The sequence below is a fragment of the Amphiura filiformis genome, chromosome 7 (assembly GCF_039555335.1).
Source record: "Amphiura filiformis chromosome 7, Afil_fr2py, whole genome shotgun sequence".
Classification (NCBI taxonomy): Eukaryota; Metazoa; Echinodermata; class Ophiuroidea; order Amphilepidida; family Amphiuridae; genus Amphiura; species Amphiura filiformis.
In genome coordinates this window covers 67549204-67564418 of record NC_092634.1, presented here as the reverse complement: position 1 = coordinate 67564418, position 15215 = coordinate 67549204, and the positions used below count along the sequence as shown (strand labels likewise).

General features: G+C 36.0%; 2 protein-coding genes across 4 annotated transcripts in view; both read right to left on the bottom strand.

Annotated features, from left to right (window-relative positions):
- Positions 1-8024: 8024 nt before the first annotated feature.
- Positions 8025-13156, bottom strand: LOC140157521 (uncharacterized). Of its 3 annotated transcripts, XR_011859692.1 has the most exons (4): positions 13127-13156; positions 12734-12778; positions 11926-12012; positions 8782-9060 (listed from the first exon to the last, which is right to left on the bottom strand). XR_011859692.1 is itself a non-coding variant. In XM_072180745.1 (3 exons), exons 1-3 carry the CDS (start codon positions 12571-12573, stop codon positions 8258-8260), a joined length of 795 nt encoding a protein of 264 aa, XP_072036846.1. In that variant the 5' UTR covers positions 12574-12592; the 3' UTR covers positions 8025-8257. The 3 variants fall into 3 exon arrangements, 1 of the variants encoding a protein (XP_072036846.1); XM_072180745.1 differs by lacking the exons at positions 12734-12778; positions 13127-13156 and adding an exon at positions 8025-8277 and having other exon boundaries at positions 8934-9060; positions 11926-12592; XR_011859693.1 differs by lacking the exon at positions 11926-12012.
- Positions 13157-14713: 1557 nt separating this feature from the next.
- Positions 14714-15215, bottom strand: part of LOC140157519 (phospholipid scramblase 1-like) — a 46673-nt gene continuing 46171 nt past the window's right edge. Inside the window, exon 10 of the mRNA XM_072180744.1 lies at positions 14714-15163. Within this exon, the coding sequence (XP_072036845.1) occupies positions 15122-15163 (42 nt within the window). The 3' untranslated portion in view covers positions 14714-15121. The remainder of the gene's footprint in view (positions 15164-15215) is intronic.

The window sequence follows — 15215 nt, the reverse complement described above, 5'->3', positions numbered from 1 at the left end:
CATTTGCATGGCAGCCGGACTCTCCATTGTATTTGTTCATTTGTGTATGGAGAGCAATGGCGACCCTTCATTGTATTTGTTCATTTGTGTATGGAGAGCCATTCTTGGAGCCCATGGGACTCAGGCTAGGTCCTCAGGTAGAGTCAGACGCTGTATATACTAGAAACGCATATGTGACCATCCATCTCAAACCGCTCGTAAAGTCGGCAAATTGTATTTCGAGTTACAGTCCAAAATGTGCATCAAGCTTGTATTCATAATGTACCCAATAATTGTCCTACAAGTTTCTCATTTCAGTCCAGTCCGCACATCAATCTTTAATCCTATTGTTGAAGAGGATAATAAGCTTATACTTATAGTAAATAGCTTTAGTCTTTGTTTGCTATGGCTAAATCCTGTTCAAGTGGTGGGTTATCCAACAATTAACAATGAGAGGACATTCCTGAACCTCGTTGACTTGGGGATGATTTGAAGTGACCGCCAATTATCACAATTTAATATTTAATACCAGCAATGTAGAAAAAGAGAAATATTGAAGCACCAAAATAATGTACCTTTTTACTGAAGGAGCAAAGTTGAACAAGCCATAACTCCTCTTCTGGATATCGTTTGAAGTCAAATGATATATCATTGTAAAGCTTATGATATATATTTTCTAAACAGGGAAGAAAACAAAATTGACCAGGGGCAGACTTTACGAGCGTTTCGATGTGGATAGTCACATATTCTTAATTCCGCGTTTATTCAATGTTAGCATTAAATTTGTATTGCCCGGCGGCCCCGCGCAATGGAAAAACCTGAATTTGTTACATAAAAAGAAATGGAAAATTAAAAAAGTCTGGTTCCACCTGAGTACATATTAAATGGGTATAGAAATTGTTCTGAAAATATTAATTAATTTAGACAAACATACGGGATAATGAACCTTTGACATGACGACATGATGACATGATTTTATTAGTCGTTTTATATCACCGTGTGTCATAATACCAATATTTTTGTAATTTTATATAAGAACTAATATTTTGCATCATAAATGCGCAGTCCATATGTACAAACGAATACTAATCTTCAAGATATTAAGCTTTAGAAGACTTCAAAATAACATGTCACTAAGCAGGTCATAGGTGCTGGCCTTGTCCTATTGTACTTCACACCACTCCACGCCATACATAAATTCTCCCAGTCACATTTCCTCAACATGAAATTTTAAAAAAGTTAAATTTTAATTTCACTTCTTTTAAAGTTTGGCAGAGGCGGGGTTCGAACTCACGGCGCACCACGCCGCTTTGGATATGCTCTATGAGCCTAGCGCCTTAGACCACTCGGCCACTTGTCTTGATGGAATCCATTTGAAACTTATTTGACGATATAATCGCAACTTCAATATAGGCCTACCACGTGACAAGCAAAAGCAGAAAACGTACCATATTTTGGAATTTTATTTGCCTAAAAACATTAATGTGTATCAATAGCGCTCAATTGTTGTTAATCCGACAATAAACATGATAAATGCGCGTCGTATATGGACAATACATTATATCGATTTTGACATGTGCTCGCACGGTGTCAGTACATTTCCATGGTCAGTAAAATACTATAGAGGAACCTACCATTTTTCTTGTATACACGTTCAATGTTTTCATCAATTACATAAAAAATCCATTTTAGACCCCAAATGTTTTTTCAGGAAATAAAAGATTAGATTACCATAAAAACGAAACAGTAATCTTTTGCCGGGTCTAATGTTAATTATACATAGAATTTTCAACGTTTTTTCTATCCTTATTCTTGCTCCGTTAAAAAAATATTTTGGCGTATATAAAATTGAAATAAAATTCTCTGCCTCATAAACGACATCAAATGTGCCACAATTGGGTATCACGAATCGTTATATACATGTATGATGTGCAGTTAATATTCATATTTTCTTTTATACAGAGGATGCTTCAGTTTTGACAGGAAAAATATTTTCTTGAAAACCCTCTCACTCGGTTATTTCAAAACGGTAACCACGCTTCCCTAGAATGTGCAATAATGTAGCATTAAAATTTTACTTATTCTAACAGCAAGCGTTTCTAGAATGCAGTATGGCGAAATGTGGTGTAATTGTAGGCCTACTTGTTCATTTGTGTATGGAGAGCTCACTGACCTGTATAGAGGTCAATGGGAGAGCTTCTTTACGGGGCGCGATATTTTTTTTCCTAGTCAACATTTGCATCACATAATATATTTACATGATATAGGCCTATATGAGGCTGGATTGAGCTGTGTTCAGTTATATACGGCGGATTTATTGCCATAATTATTACCTCTTACTTAAGGGCTGGGGTATGAACGTTTGGACAGTATTTATTTTGGGACATCAGAGCACATCAGACATATCGAATTGCATTCTGAATACGAAGAATGTCATTCTGATATCAAATAATTTTGATTTTTGAAATTCGCAATTTAATACACATTTTATGGCAAATCATTAAAATTGATATTTTTGATATTTAACAGTACTTGAAGTAAACTTTAAAAATCTGATGATTTATACTTAAAGTGTATGTAGGTGGGATGAAAAGCCGACGATCAATTGAAAATTTTGACCTTTCGTATTGAAGATATGGATTTTTTCCCAAAACACCAAAAAAAAATTAGGTCTTTTGGGAAAAAATCCATATCTTCAATATGAAAGGTCAAAATTTTCAATTGACCGTCGGCTTTTCCTCCCTGCTACATACACTTTAAGAATATAACATTAGATTTATATAATTTACTTCGAGGACTGTTATATATAAAAAAAATGAAAAATATCAAATTTGTATAATTTGTCATAAAATTTGTATTATATTGTGATTTTCAAAAATGAAAATTATTTGATATCAGAAAGACATGCTTCGTATTCAGAATGCAATTCGATAGGTCTGAGGTGCTCTCATGTCCCACAAAAAATACTGTCGAAACGCAATAAACGCTCATTTTAGATCCCTAAACAAAAGAAAAACAAATTTATTACAATTAAAATTCTACCAGGGTTCGAACCCACAACCTTTTGATTAACAGTCGAGATCGAATACCACTACGCTGTGAGTGCTTCTGCCAGAAATGCGTTTGTTCATCATACTTATTGATTACGGAATAAATCGCAAACACACGATATATAAATTACTTGTTTATTACTAATAAATACGTATATAATCTCCAATCAATAATGAACCTTGCCTCCGACTATGCGGTTCATATGCAAATGTTGACTACTGTCTGTTCAATTAGCTTAGATTCTTGAATTTTTAAGATATTTGAAAAAATTTTAAAAATGCTGCCAAAGTCATCAAAGAAAAGTGTTAGCACAGCCTTAGACCCAACGTGATTTATACTTTTCAAATTCCCAAGTTCAATTTAAAACACGATTTCTTTTCAATTTTGCCTCATTTTAGGCAGTTACTTGGGTCCACCCAAAGGGTTCGCGTCCTCTTTACCAATCGAGTGGGACGGTCCATTCTCAACTTAGGGCATAGACCCTATCCAATATAGCAAAACAACCTGTTCACCAATCTGTCCTGTCATTTCAATAGAGGCCTTGCATGTGACGTATCATCCCGTAAATATGGCGGACTACTCAAATGCATTCAACAAAAGCATGATTGCAATCTACCGTGACAGTTCGTCTCACACACATAACCCTGCACTACGATCAAATAGGTTGATGACAACATTTGATTGAATGAACTGCACTCCGCCATAACTACGGTGAAGGACACCGGTTCAAATCCTTTGTTTGGAGCCAGTCGATAAAATGATGCAGGGCCTCTATTGTTATACCGTTCCGGTTATTGGATAGGTTCTATAGGTGATGATGGTCCACCGGTTTTTGTTACACGAAATTATATGGCGTGATTACGTTTTATGCATAACATTATTCTGAGCATTATTTTTTCCTAAACATTTTTTTCCATCTTATTTCAACTGGTTTACAATGTAAATTGAGTTTTGTTTAATACCATCATTCCTTCCCAAGAATCAGCATTCGCTTGACATTTTCAGATACAAAAAAAAAAAAAAAATTGCTTTCTGTAACCTGATTATTTTGAATAATATTTTCTTGTACAAAAGTTCTTTTGTCCTTCTCATAGTTTGTATTCAACAAACAAAACGAAATAACTAATTGAACATAAATGTGTAGTTTTATAATAGGCCTAAATGCCTACACCTTCTCAGATCCATTCGCAAAATAAATTCGCAAAGGAAATAAATAAATAAATAAGTAAATAAATAAATAAATAAATAAATAAATAAATAAATAAATAAATAAATAAATAAATAAATAAATAAATAAATAAATAAATACGCAAGGCATGTATTTTATAAGCTGGGTCTATTTTAGAAAACTTACATGTAGTTCATAAATAATAAGGTAATGTTTCAAAAGTAGGATTTCAACACAAATCTGAAATAGGCCTACTGACAAATATAGCTATTTTGCTGGACAATTCTTGATGCGGATGGTCGAATAAATACTATCTCAGCGCATTGTGACATATCGTCCGGCGTCCCCATTGCTCTAAATGGATTGATTCAAAAAAGTTTATGGTACCCGACGTTATACGGCTTGTTTTGAAAATATCGCGGAAAAGACCAAAATTGAAAAGAAATGGGGTTTTAAATTGAACTTTAGAATTTGAAAAGTATAAATCACGTTAGGTCTAAGGCTGTGCTAACACTTTTCTTTGATGACTTTGACAGCAATTTTGTATTTTTTCAAATATCTTAAAAATTCAAGAATCTAAGCTAATTGAACAGACAGAAATTAATATAGGCTTACGGGGCACTTCTCCGTCGGTTTCAGGGCGTAGTTCATTGAACTCAACGGGCTTTTATGTTATTGCAAAACGGATCGTGGCGAAAGCTAATAAATAATTCATACCAGGGTTTAATTGATCTGGGATGCGGACATTTCATTATTCGCAAACCACCGGGATTCGATATAGGTTTGCGTTGTAAAATGAAAATGTGAATAAGAGTGTCATCCCCTTGGTCCTACTCTCACCACAGGGCGTGTAGTTTCTTGCAGTAGCTGATCGTGTACGTGGTTTGAATAATAAGTTGCTTCATCTGGATTGAAAACGTTGCCCCGCCCCCGCTTTCTGATTCACAATGCTTCTCTGGTAAAATTCTGGACTTAATCTAATATTTAATTTAATATAATTGTATCAGTCCTGCTGAACTTATTCAAAGAAATTGAACATACTGAAAGTCGCATCATCTAAATTCTCGCTATTCGCAAAAAGGGCGCCGCCAGCGGTTTGCGATGTAATCGTGATGTATCATGGGAAAAGGTCGACATCCAAGTCCGCGCATTACGAATATTACCATGCTATTACATAGGAACACGTGACAATATATTTTTAGTTTGTCAAAATAAAGGTGTTACACGCGAATCGATACTCAATAATACTTAATAATGTGATTTGAAATGTGCACAATTAATTTTTTCTCTATCGATTTGCGTGTAATACCGTTATATTGACAAACTAAAAATATTGTCACGTGTTCCTATGTAATAGCATGGTAATTTTCGTATTGCGCGGACTTGGATGTCGACCTTTTCCCATGATACATCACGATTTTCCCATGATACATCACGATTACATCGCAAACCGCTGGCGGCGCCCTTATTGCGAATACCCCTTTAAAGATACAGATTTGGAATAAAATCTTGACATGTTAATATTCATATTAAATTTAAACCGGAAAACGTATAAGCATAATTGTTAATAATAAATATGTACATGTTTATTAACTATAAAAATAGAAAAATGTTATGAACTAATAAACATACAATAACAATAAATCATAACTATCAGCACATTCTTAGACAAAAGTTCTTGGGGTTCTATACTCAGGACAGCTAGACTTGCGCAAAATGGTTCTTTCTGGCCTTTACAGAAACTGTTTCAAGTCTAAAATGGTTCTATTTTGCCTTTACAGAACCTGTTTCATGTCTAAAATGGTTCTTTCTGGCCTTTGCAGAACCTTTTTATAGTTCTTTGTAGAACTATTTAAGGTTGTACATACTGGACAGCTTTAGAGCTTTTTTAGGTTCTCTTTGGGACCTTTGGTTTTTTCAAAGAGTGTTATTTTTATGGAAAGGTGATTTAAACTGGTTAATAATTGGTAAACAATATAAATACACAAATATGTATGTACTGAGCACTCTTTCAACTGTGCATTTAGCTACTATTGGAAATTATGAATATACAAATTATATTTTCATATTTCGTAAAATGAACGAAATGTAAAATACTGATATTATGACGTTAAACGCCAAAAGAGGAAACCGAGATCTAACACAAAATAACTAGCTGAAACCAATAATTTAATTTCTTTGCAATATATTTAATTCTTATTTCAAGTTACTACAAATCAAATTGATTCTGAATAAAATGTACTCACTAAATAAAGACGTGATGTCGACCAGCCAGCTCGCACTCAACTGACTCAACAAGGGCGGGGCAGTCTTTGCCAAGCTGGCTTAGTCGTCAATGCGCCGACTCATAAATAGTTAAAAAGGTTAGGTTAACGAGGTCATGGTGTCTCCATCCGATTATAATGAAATCGGGAACGGGGCTCCATAACATCCGCCTCCCCTTTTTTTGAATCGTCTCATACGATTTGATTTTTTTAAATTAATCAACACATTATTTTACACTACACTTACTTTTTAATTGACATCATTTATGAAACTTACTTAATTTAATAATTCCTATTGAGTTTGAATTGCCAAGACCTTATATTCCTATCAGCGGTACTCTTGCTTCCGGAGTACGGGCCTCTAGTAATTTTGATAACAAAATGCGCGCAACCAGAGTCGCCGTTCTCCTTCCACAGAGTCATTTAACTAAGAAGCATATGCATCCCGCGCGGATATGCATACTCCGCTAATCGAACAAGTAGCTGTCGTCAAGTCCAGTAAGATGAAAGAACTAGAAGATCCTAAGGTCATGGGGAGGGTACCCTCTGAATTCCATTCTGTATAAAACTCAATAAAGAACAAAACAAACAATTGATTAGCAAGCTTGCAATAACATGATTTACAATACATAATACAATATAATATACATTTCAGAAACATACATTTTCTTGAGTCAAATATTTTCTTGATCTCATAATTTGTTTCTCCATTACTTTTATCTTCATAATGTCAACCTATTCTGAAATACTGACATAATTCAATCAACTTATCTGCGTATTTTGCCAATTTTATACTGAAAGTTGACATCACAAATTATTCTTAAATGTTCACACAAAATGCCTGAATAACATGTCCGATTCCGGTACCTCTTGCAGGCAATCATTTCATTTCATTAAATTTTCACGACATTACCAATAAATATATACACACAATAAACATATTTTGGCATTTTTTAAATTATTTCACTTTTCCTGCTATCCTGACAGGATTTGTCTTCAAAAAGTCCAGAGTGGCATCAGTAAGATGGTCTTCAGGTTCCCATGAATTAGACTTGCTTGAAAAGTTCTGCCACTTAATCAGGTAATGCAGTTTACCGTTGACGAATTTTCCTCTGATGACTTTTTCTACTGCATACAGTTTGTCAGTTTGTTTCTTATGTGCAGGTAATCCCGGCACAGGTAAAATAACTGAATCTTTGACAGTTTGTTTAGCCAGTAAGGGCTCAAATGAGTCTTTTGGAAGATCTGTGTCATCCAATACTGCTACAGGTGCTTGAGCTTGAAGGTCTACAGGAAGTTCATTATTTGCAGGGCGAACATACCGGTTATATGCAAATTTCATTCTATTTGCATGTATAGGCGCCTTCAAGAGTTTATTGTTCTCAAGATTTCTAACCATGAAATTCACCGGACTTGATTGTTTTATAATCAAGTATGGGCCGCACCAATGTTTGCACAGTTTCTTGGACAATCCTGGTTGTGTTACTGGGAAATATATGAATACACTGTCTCCTACCTGATATTGGACATCAGTGGCGTGTTGATCATACCGCTTTTCATGGTCTGTTGATTTTGCTGTAGATGATGCTTGGAGATTTCCCTAGTCGTTTCCAGCTGAGTTACCAGTTGCTTGATGTGTTCTCTCACGGTTCTATCTGTTAAACGTTCTGGCTCCAGTAAGGCAACATCCATTGGTAAGATTGCTTCTCTTCCGTAGAGTAAGAAAAACGGGCTGAATCCTACGCTGTTGTCAGTAGAACTGGTTCTGTACGCAAACTGGATTGATGGCAGGTAGTCATCCCAATCTGTTTGAAACTTATTGACATAATGAGAAATAGTGTCTAGTATAACAGCATTAAAACGTTCTTGTACTGCGTTACACTGAGGATGATATGAACTGGTGTTGAGTTTATTTGTTGTCATGATACGACCAACTTCGAGCATCAGCTTTGACAGGAAATTTGTGCCTCTGTCACTTAGAAGAAACCTTGGACAACCATGATTACATATCACCTCTTTGTAAAAACAGTGAGCTACAGTACTAGCATCCATATTTTTATTGGGACCAAAATTGGCCACCTTGTGCAGTGATCCGTGAAACACAAGACGTATCTACTGCCTGAAGTAGATATAGGAAGTGGACCTAAAATATCGACACTTACTCTCTCAAATGGTCCAGGAACTTCCATGGTCATTAACGGAGCAATTACTTTATGCTTAGGTGTTTTTCTACTAGCACATGAAACGCATGATCTAATCCAATTATCAATATCTTTGTACATACCTCTCCAAAAATATCTTTTTTTTTTTTTTGGCATAAGTTTTGTGAAATCCAAAATGAGCAGCAAGGGCTTGATCATGATGAGCATTCAAAATTGTATCAATGTAACTATACGGTACATACAATTGTACAGTGGTCCTTTCAGGAAAATGACGTTTTGCTGGAGTGGACCAGATATGAAATAACCCACCTTCATGTAAGAAATAATGTTCAGACTCTAGCAGTATATTACGAGCTTCTTTGTTGTCATCTGGGAGATCGCCTATCTCAAGGTATCTGATCATCTTGGCTGCAAAGGAGTCTTTTCTTTGTTCCTGCTTAAAATCAGACAAATTAACACTATCATGAATGTGGGGTATATAAGTTTCAAACTTGTCCTCATTTCTGTCACTTAACCTTTTACCTTGTTGAAACCTAAGATTACGAATTGTACTGACATTTGGTTTTGTATGGCAAGGAAAAATATCATCATCTAGTGAACCAAACCCAAATGGAATCCAATTTAAAGGAATCCAATCCTTACTTTGACCTGACTTGACATCTACTTTGCTATGATTACTTGGCAATTCAATAGGAATTTGGCTAGAACTTAATGATACATTTTGATGTATTCTACTTAAAGCATCGGCATTTTGAATAGTACTACCTGGCCTATGAATTATTTCAAAGTCATACGATTGCAGTAGCAAAGCCCAACGTGCTAACCGACCTGTGACAGGTTTTCTTCCAAATATCCAACACAAAGCTTGATGATCCGTGACAATTTTGAACTTTGGACCATGCAGAAGGTAAGAAGAGTACTTTTTAACACCTTCAACGACCGCTAATGCTTCTAATTCCGTGATGGAATAATTTTTTCAGCACTAGTTAAGGATCTTCCACCATAAGCTATAACTTTCTCACTACCATCTTGAACTTGGGAAAGAATGAATGCTAAGCCTGTAATACTCGCATCCGTTTGGAGGATAAATTGAGAATCATCAAACCTAGGATAAACCAGGATGGGCGGTTCAAGGAGTTTCTGTTTGAGTGTTTCAAACGCGTTTTGACACTCACATGACCAAACAAATGGAACATCTTTCTTTGTTAGACAGATCAGTGGATATGCAATTTGACTAAATTTTGGAACAAAACGTCTATAATATCCTGTAAAACCGAGAAACGATTTAACCTCTGAGACTTTCTTTGGAACAGGATATTTCTGAACAATTTTGGTCTTTTCTGGATCTGTGGATACGCCTTCTTGTGATATAATGTGGCCAAGATACCGAACTTTGTTATGACCAAAACTACACTTTTTGGCTTAAGTTTTAGTCCAGCTGTTCTAAAACGATCTAAAACTTGAGACAAATGACTGAGATGTTCCTCAAAAGACTTTGAAAAGATGATGACGTCATCTAGATATATTAAGGCAATTTTCCACTGTAGGCCTCTAAGAATTTCCTGCATTGTGCGCTGAAACGTGCTTGGCGCATTTTGGAGGCCGAATGGCATGACATTAAATTCATATAGACCGTCCTGAGTTATGAAAGCAGTCTTACATTTGCTACTTTCCTCTAGGCCTATCTGCCAATACCCTGATGCCATATCTAAAGTTGAGAAAAATGCTGGATTTGCAGCACCTAAACGAGTCCAGAATGTTCGGAATAAGAGAATTGGTACTAAAAGAACACAGATTCAAGGGCCTGAAATCCAAACAAAATCTCAAGTCTTTTGAGTCTTTCTTTTTAATTAAGACTACATTGCTAGACCAACATGAAGTAGAAGGAGATATGACGCCGTCTTTTAACATTTGATCAACTTGCTCTCTAATAACTTTCTGTAAGTGAGGAGGATGTCTGTATGGACGAGCCCTCACAGGAGGATGATCACCAGTGTTGATGACATGCTTAATTTTGGAATAATGACCCAAAGGACTACCTGAAGTTTGAAACACATCAACATAATCAGCCAACAATGATTGAAGTTCATGTTGCTGAGACGAAGTCAAGTTGTCATTTGCTAAATCAACTTGACTAAGAACTTCATCAATTTTAGATTGCGCATCTGATTTCTCTTGCACAATTTCAGGTTTAACTTCTGAAAACATCACAACGGGATCATCCTCAATAGCAGAAAAAAATGGACTTCGCTATCGTTTACTACAGAAAATGTTCCCAACTTAGTCCGAGGGTAAATAACAGCAGTACTGTTTGAAGGATTTAACAACAGCACTGGCACCTCAGAATAATTACCATGCGATTTTGCTCTACACACAGTATGGGCTAATTGTAAACCCAAATTGTTTAACGCTCTACCAGGAGTACAAACTCCTGAAGTTCCACCAAACACTTGGTTTTTTATTCTTGCGGAAAACACAGATTGAGAACGTGGTGGAATTTCAATACGCGAAGAAGTTCTGAGGTGAACTTTAGAATTTAGTCTGAGTGTTTTAGACTTAAAATTCAAATTTGCATCCTGAGAATTCAGAAATTTTGCACCAAGTATGAGCTCACGGTCCAAATTGGAAGTAATATGCATAGGAACCGAAAATTTTGTGCCAGAAATTATCAAAGGAATGTACGCAAGACCTACTATATTCAAACAAGAACCATTTGCTGTAACTGCACGACTATAACGAGGATTGAATACGCGCAAGCTTTTGCATACAGAAGAGTTTTGATAGCAAGTTTCATTGATCAAATTAATGTCTGCGCCAGTATCAATTAAACATGACATTTGGTCACATCCCAAATTGACTTTAATACAACAATTGTGAAAGGAAGTGTCAATATAAGCTGTGTCCCCTTCACCTACATTCTGAGATTTGACACCAGAATTACTATCTACAGATGATGCATGATAGGAAGTAGGCGGGGTTGTCAGTTTAAAGGATAACCTTCGACGTGAAATTTTGAATAACAATCGAACTTTTTGTGTCCAAGTTTTCCACAACGAAAGCACGTGGGTCTATTGAAACTTGGTCTCCTTTGGTCATGTTGGGATTTTGACCTATTGTTAGATTGATGATTCCCTCTAAATGACCCATATTGTTTGAATGAGGGTCTATTGGAGCTTGGCTTAGGCCTGGACGCTATTTCATGAACTTGCACTTTGATTTGCTCTACTTGTTCTGATAATTTTTCAATAGCGGATACTGATGCAATTTTCTGATCCTGCATAGCATTGGGATTTTCACTTACCAAGTTCACTGATGGGGTGGATGGAAGATTCGTAACTGTCTGGGCAAGGCGTGCAAAATGCACTGCTTTGTCTATAGATTCAGGTTCCTTTGAAATAACAAAAGCACGTAAGTTAGGTTTTAAACCACATATGAAATGAGTCAACTTTTCTTGTTCAGATTTACCTAGTCTGTGACAAAGCGTCAAGATATCTGAGAAATAGTCATCCAGAGACTCAGCCTCGGTTTGAATACGGCTTGATAATTTCGATTCGTTAACCCATTTCATGTCATTACCCTGAAAATGCTCAATTAATGCTGCCTTTAAATGCTCATATGTGTCTTTCTGACCGTCTGGCAGAGTTGAAACCCAAATTGATGCATTTCCTTTTAATCTAAGATTAAGGGCCAAGTGTTTCTTTGCATCTGCGAAATCACGCAACTGAGAATTTAATTCAAATCGTGCCAAAAACAATTCTAAATTCTCTTCTGGTTTGCCAGAATACGATTCTTTAAAATGCCCTTCATATTTAGACATGGTGACTATCGGTGGTGACTCTTGTTCTGGCATTGGTTCAACAAGCGTAGCGTTATCCAAAATATCTGAACAAAAGACTGGGAAAGCGGCTAAAATAGCAATGAATACACTGCAATGAATTATTATTTCCATCTATATTTCATTTACGTGTGGCAACAGATGATGGAAATAATTATAACCAACATTCTTGTGGGCTATACTCATACCCAGTATAATAATTTCGATAAACAAGGCCTACAAGATAATGCCACGCCCGTATAACACAATATTTAAAATAAATAAAATTACATACCCAAATATGCCGAAATATGCTGAGTAGACTGCGAGCTGGCCGGTACTACACGACAAACATAGCCCATATTAATAATACTTTCAAGCAATGAATGAATAGTGCAGTTAACTGAATTGAATAATAATACTGAATGGATAGTACACGGAACAAAGCTCACTGCAAAAACGCGCGAAATTTAAACAAGCGGACAGGTGGTACTGTCGATTAAGAATTAATGAAAAGAAAACCACGGATAACTCCACCAATTTATTATGACGTTAAACGCCAAAAGAGGAAACCGAGATCTAACACAAAATAACTAGCTGAAACCAATAATTTAATTTCTTTGCAATATATTTAATTCTTATTTCAAGTTACTACAAATCAAATTGATTCTGAATAAAATGTACTCACTAAATAAAGACGTGATGTCGACCAGCCAGCTCGCACTCAACTGACTCAACAAGGGCGGGGCAGTCTTTGCCAAGCTGGCTTAGTCGTCAATGCGCCGACTCATAAATAGTTAAAAAGGTTAGGTTAACGAGGTCATGGTGTCTCCATCCGATTATAATGAAATCGGGAACGGGGCTCCATAACACTGACATAAACTGATTAAGCATTTCAAGTACTGTTCACAGGAATGTCATACGCTATTTGAATTCGTAAACATCTCAAAAAAAGTAACTAACCCCCCTAAATTAATGGCCATTATTCAAAAACGGGCGATTGTATTACAAATCTGTCAAATGCGTTGGAAGCAGAATTTATTTCTGCACATTATGACCTCATTTTTAGCAATTGACGAAATATTGACGTCATGTAGCGTACATTTAAATCAATGTAACCCAAGATTGTAAAGTTGCAGTAAATTCTATTGATTTGTATTCAGTATAACGGAAGGAAATCTGTGTAATGATATCTTAGTGTTTTTGTATTGTTGTAAGTGCGCCTTTCAAATCTGGACCTCACTACATTAAATTGACCGGTGTTTTATCGTTTTCTGGGCTATCGTATCAAATGAGGTGTCAAAATGCACAGAAATTAATTCTGCTTCCAACGCACTTGACAGATTTGTAATACAATAGCCCGTTTTTGAATAATGGTCATTATTTAAGGGGGTTAATTACATTTTTGAGATGTTTATAATACATGACATGCATCATATGAAATAATTTTCTAGATTTAAAAGGGCATTTCGTGATCCACAGCCTCATCCCCCACTTTTCTCAAAAGAAGTTGAGATTTTTATATCACTGGAAACCTCTGGCTATATAATGTTTATGTACAAAATATTTCTTGCAGATTAATTCGTTTAGCAAAGATATCGTGAAATTTGAATTTCGTTCTGGTGCACCAGAACGAAATTACAACGTATTGTCTATGGAGCAGTGTAATACACATAATCACGCATAACTCGCAAACGCAATATCGGAATCAACTGAAATTTTGAGAATATGCTTTTTTCGAGGATATGTACTGAAAAATGTCATAAAAAGAGGATGCTAGGATCACGAAATACTCCTTTAAATATACAAAATTTATAAGTACACTTGATTATATCTCACCCTTAAGTATAATTCTTAATGCAAATCTATTCAAGTTTTCGGTCACCCACCTTTGCACAGTATTTTTTGTGGGACCTAAGAGCACATCAGACACGCCAAGTCGCATTCTGAATATGAGGAATGTGATATCAAAGATTTAGATTTTTTGAAATTCGCGATATAGGCCTAATATAAATTTTATGGCAAATATTTAAAAATTGAAAACAGTCCTCGAAGTAAACTTGTATGTAGCTGGGAGGAAAACTGGCCTTCATAATGAAAATGTTAACCTTTTGTATTGAGGATATACATGAAGTTTCGCAATATACCTAAAAATGTCAAAAGGGCCCGACCAACCCTACTTGAAAAGTCCATCCGCCCGTAAAACATGCTTTTATTTTGACACCTTAACCCTAACCCCCTAAGGGCTTTTTGGCGCACTCGGTCGGCGACACTTTGCCACGGGTCTTGGGCTTCGCTGGCCAGCGAAACCGTGCCTATATATCACTTAGGGCGATTGCGTCATCACACCACGTGGGATGCGTGCACGAACAGCGCATATATCGAGTAGTATTTTGTAGCATTCAGGCGGGTTAGGGTTAAGGATGTCCATCTATTTTGTGAGATAAAATTTGAACTTTTTTGTCCATGGCATAAATTGTTCTTTCTTGCCTGTGACACAAACAAGTGAGCAAGTTACACTTGCTTATGTTATTCTTTCTTAGGATATATTATATTTCTGCTGTGTGCTCCTATTTACATCGCTATCACCTCCGCCTTACTTGCGACAGTATAAGATATTCTTTGTTAAGTTATTCTTTCATAGGATATACTATATTTCTGCTGTGTGCTCCTGTTCACATCGCTATTCACCTCCGCTTTGCTTGCGTTCAAAGTACATAAAATCCTGAAAGAAATATAAAAAATGGTGTCATATTCGTTAATGAAATAGCTTATTG

What these genes read in the sequence shown, in the direction of transcription:
- LOC140157521 (XM_072180745.1), bottom strand. Translation starts at nt 12,573, where the DNA reads ATGGAAATAATAATTCATTGCAGTGTATTCATTGCTATTTTAGCCGCT. An exon ending in CCACCCCATCAGTGAACTTG is followed by an intron (nt 9,061 to 11,925) that starts GTAAGTGAAAAT and finishes TCTGATTTTAAG; the next exon opens with CAGGAACAAAGAAAAGACTC. An exon ending in ACATTATTTCTTACATGAAG is followed by an intron (nt 8,278 to 8,933) that starts GTGGGTTATTTC and finishes TATGTCAATAAG; the next exon opens with TTTCAAACAGATTGGGATGA.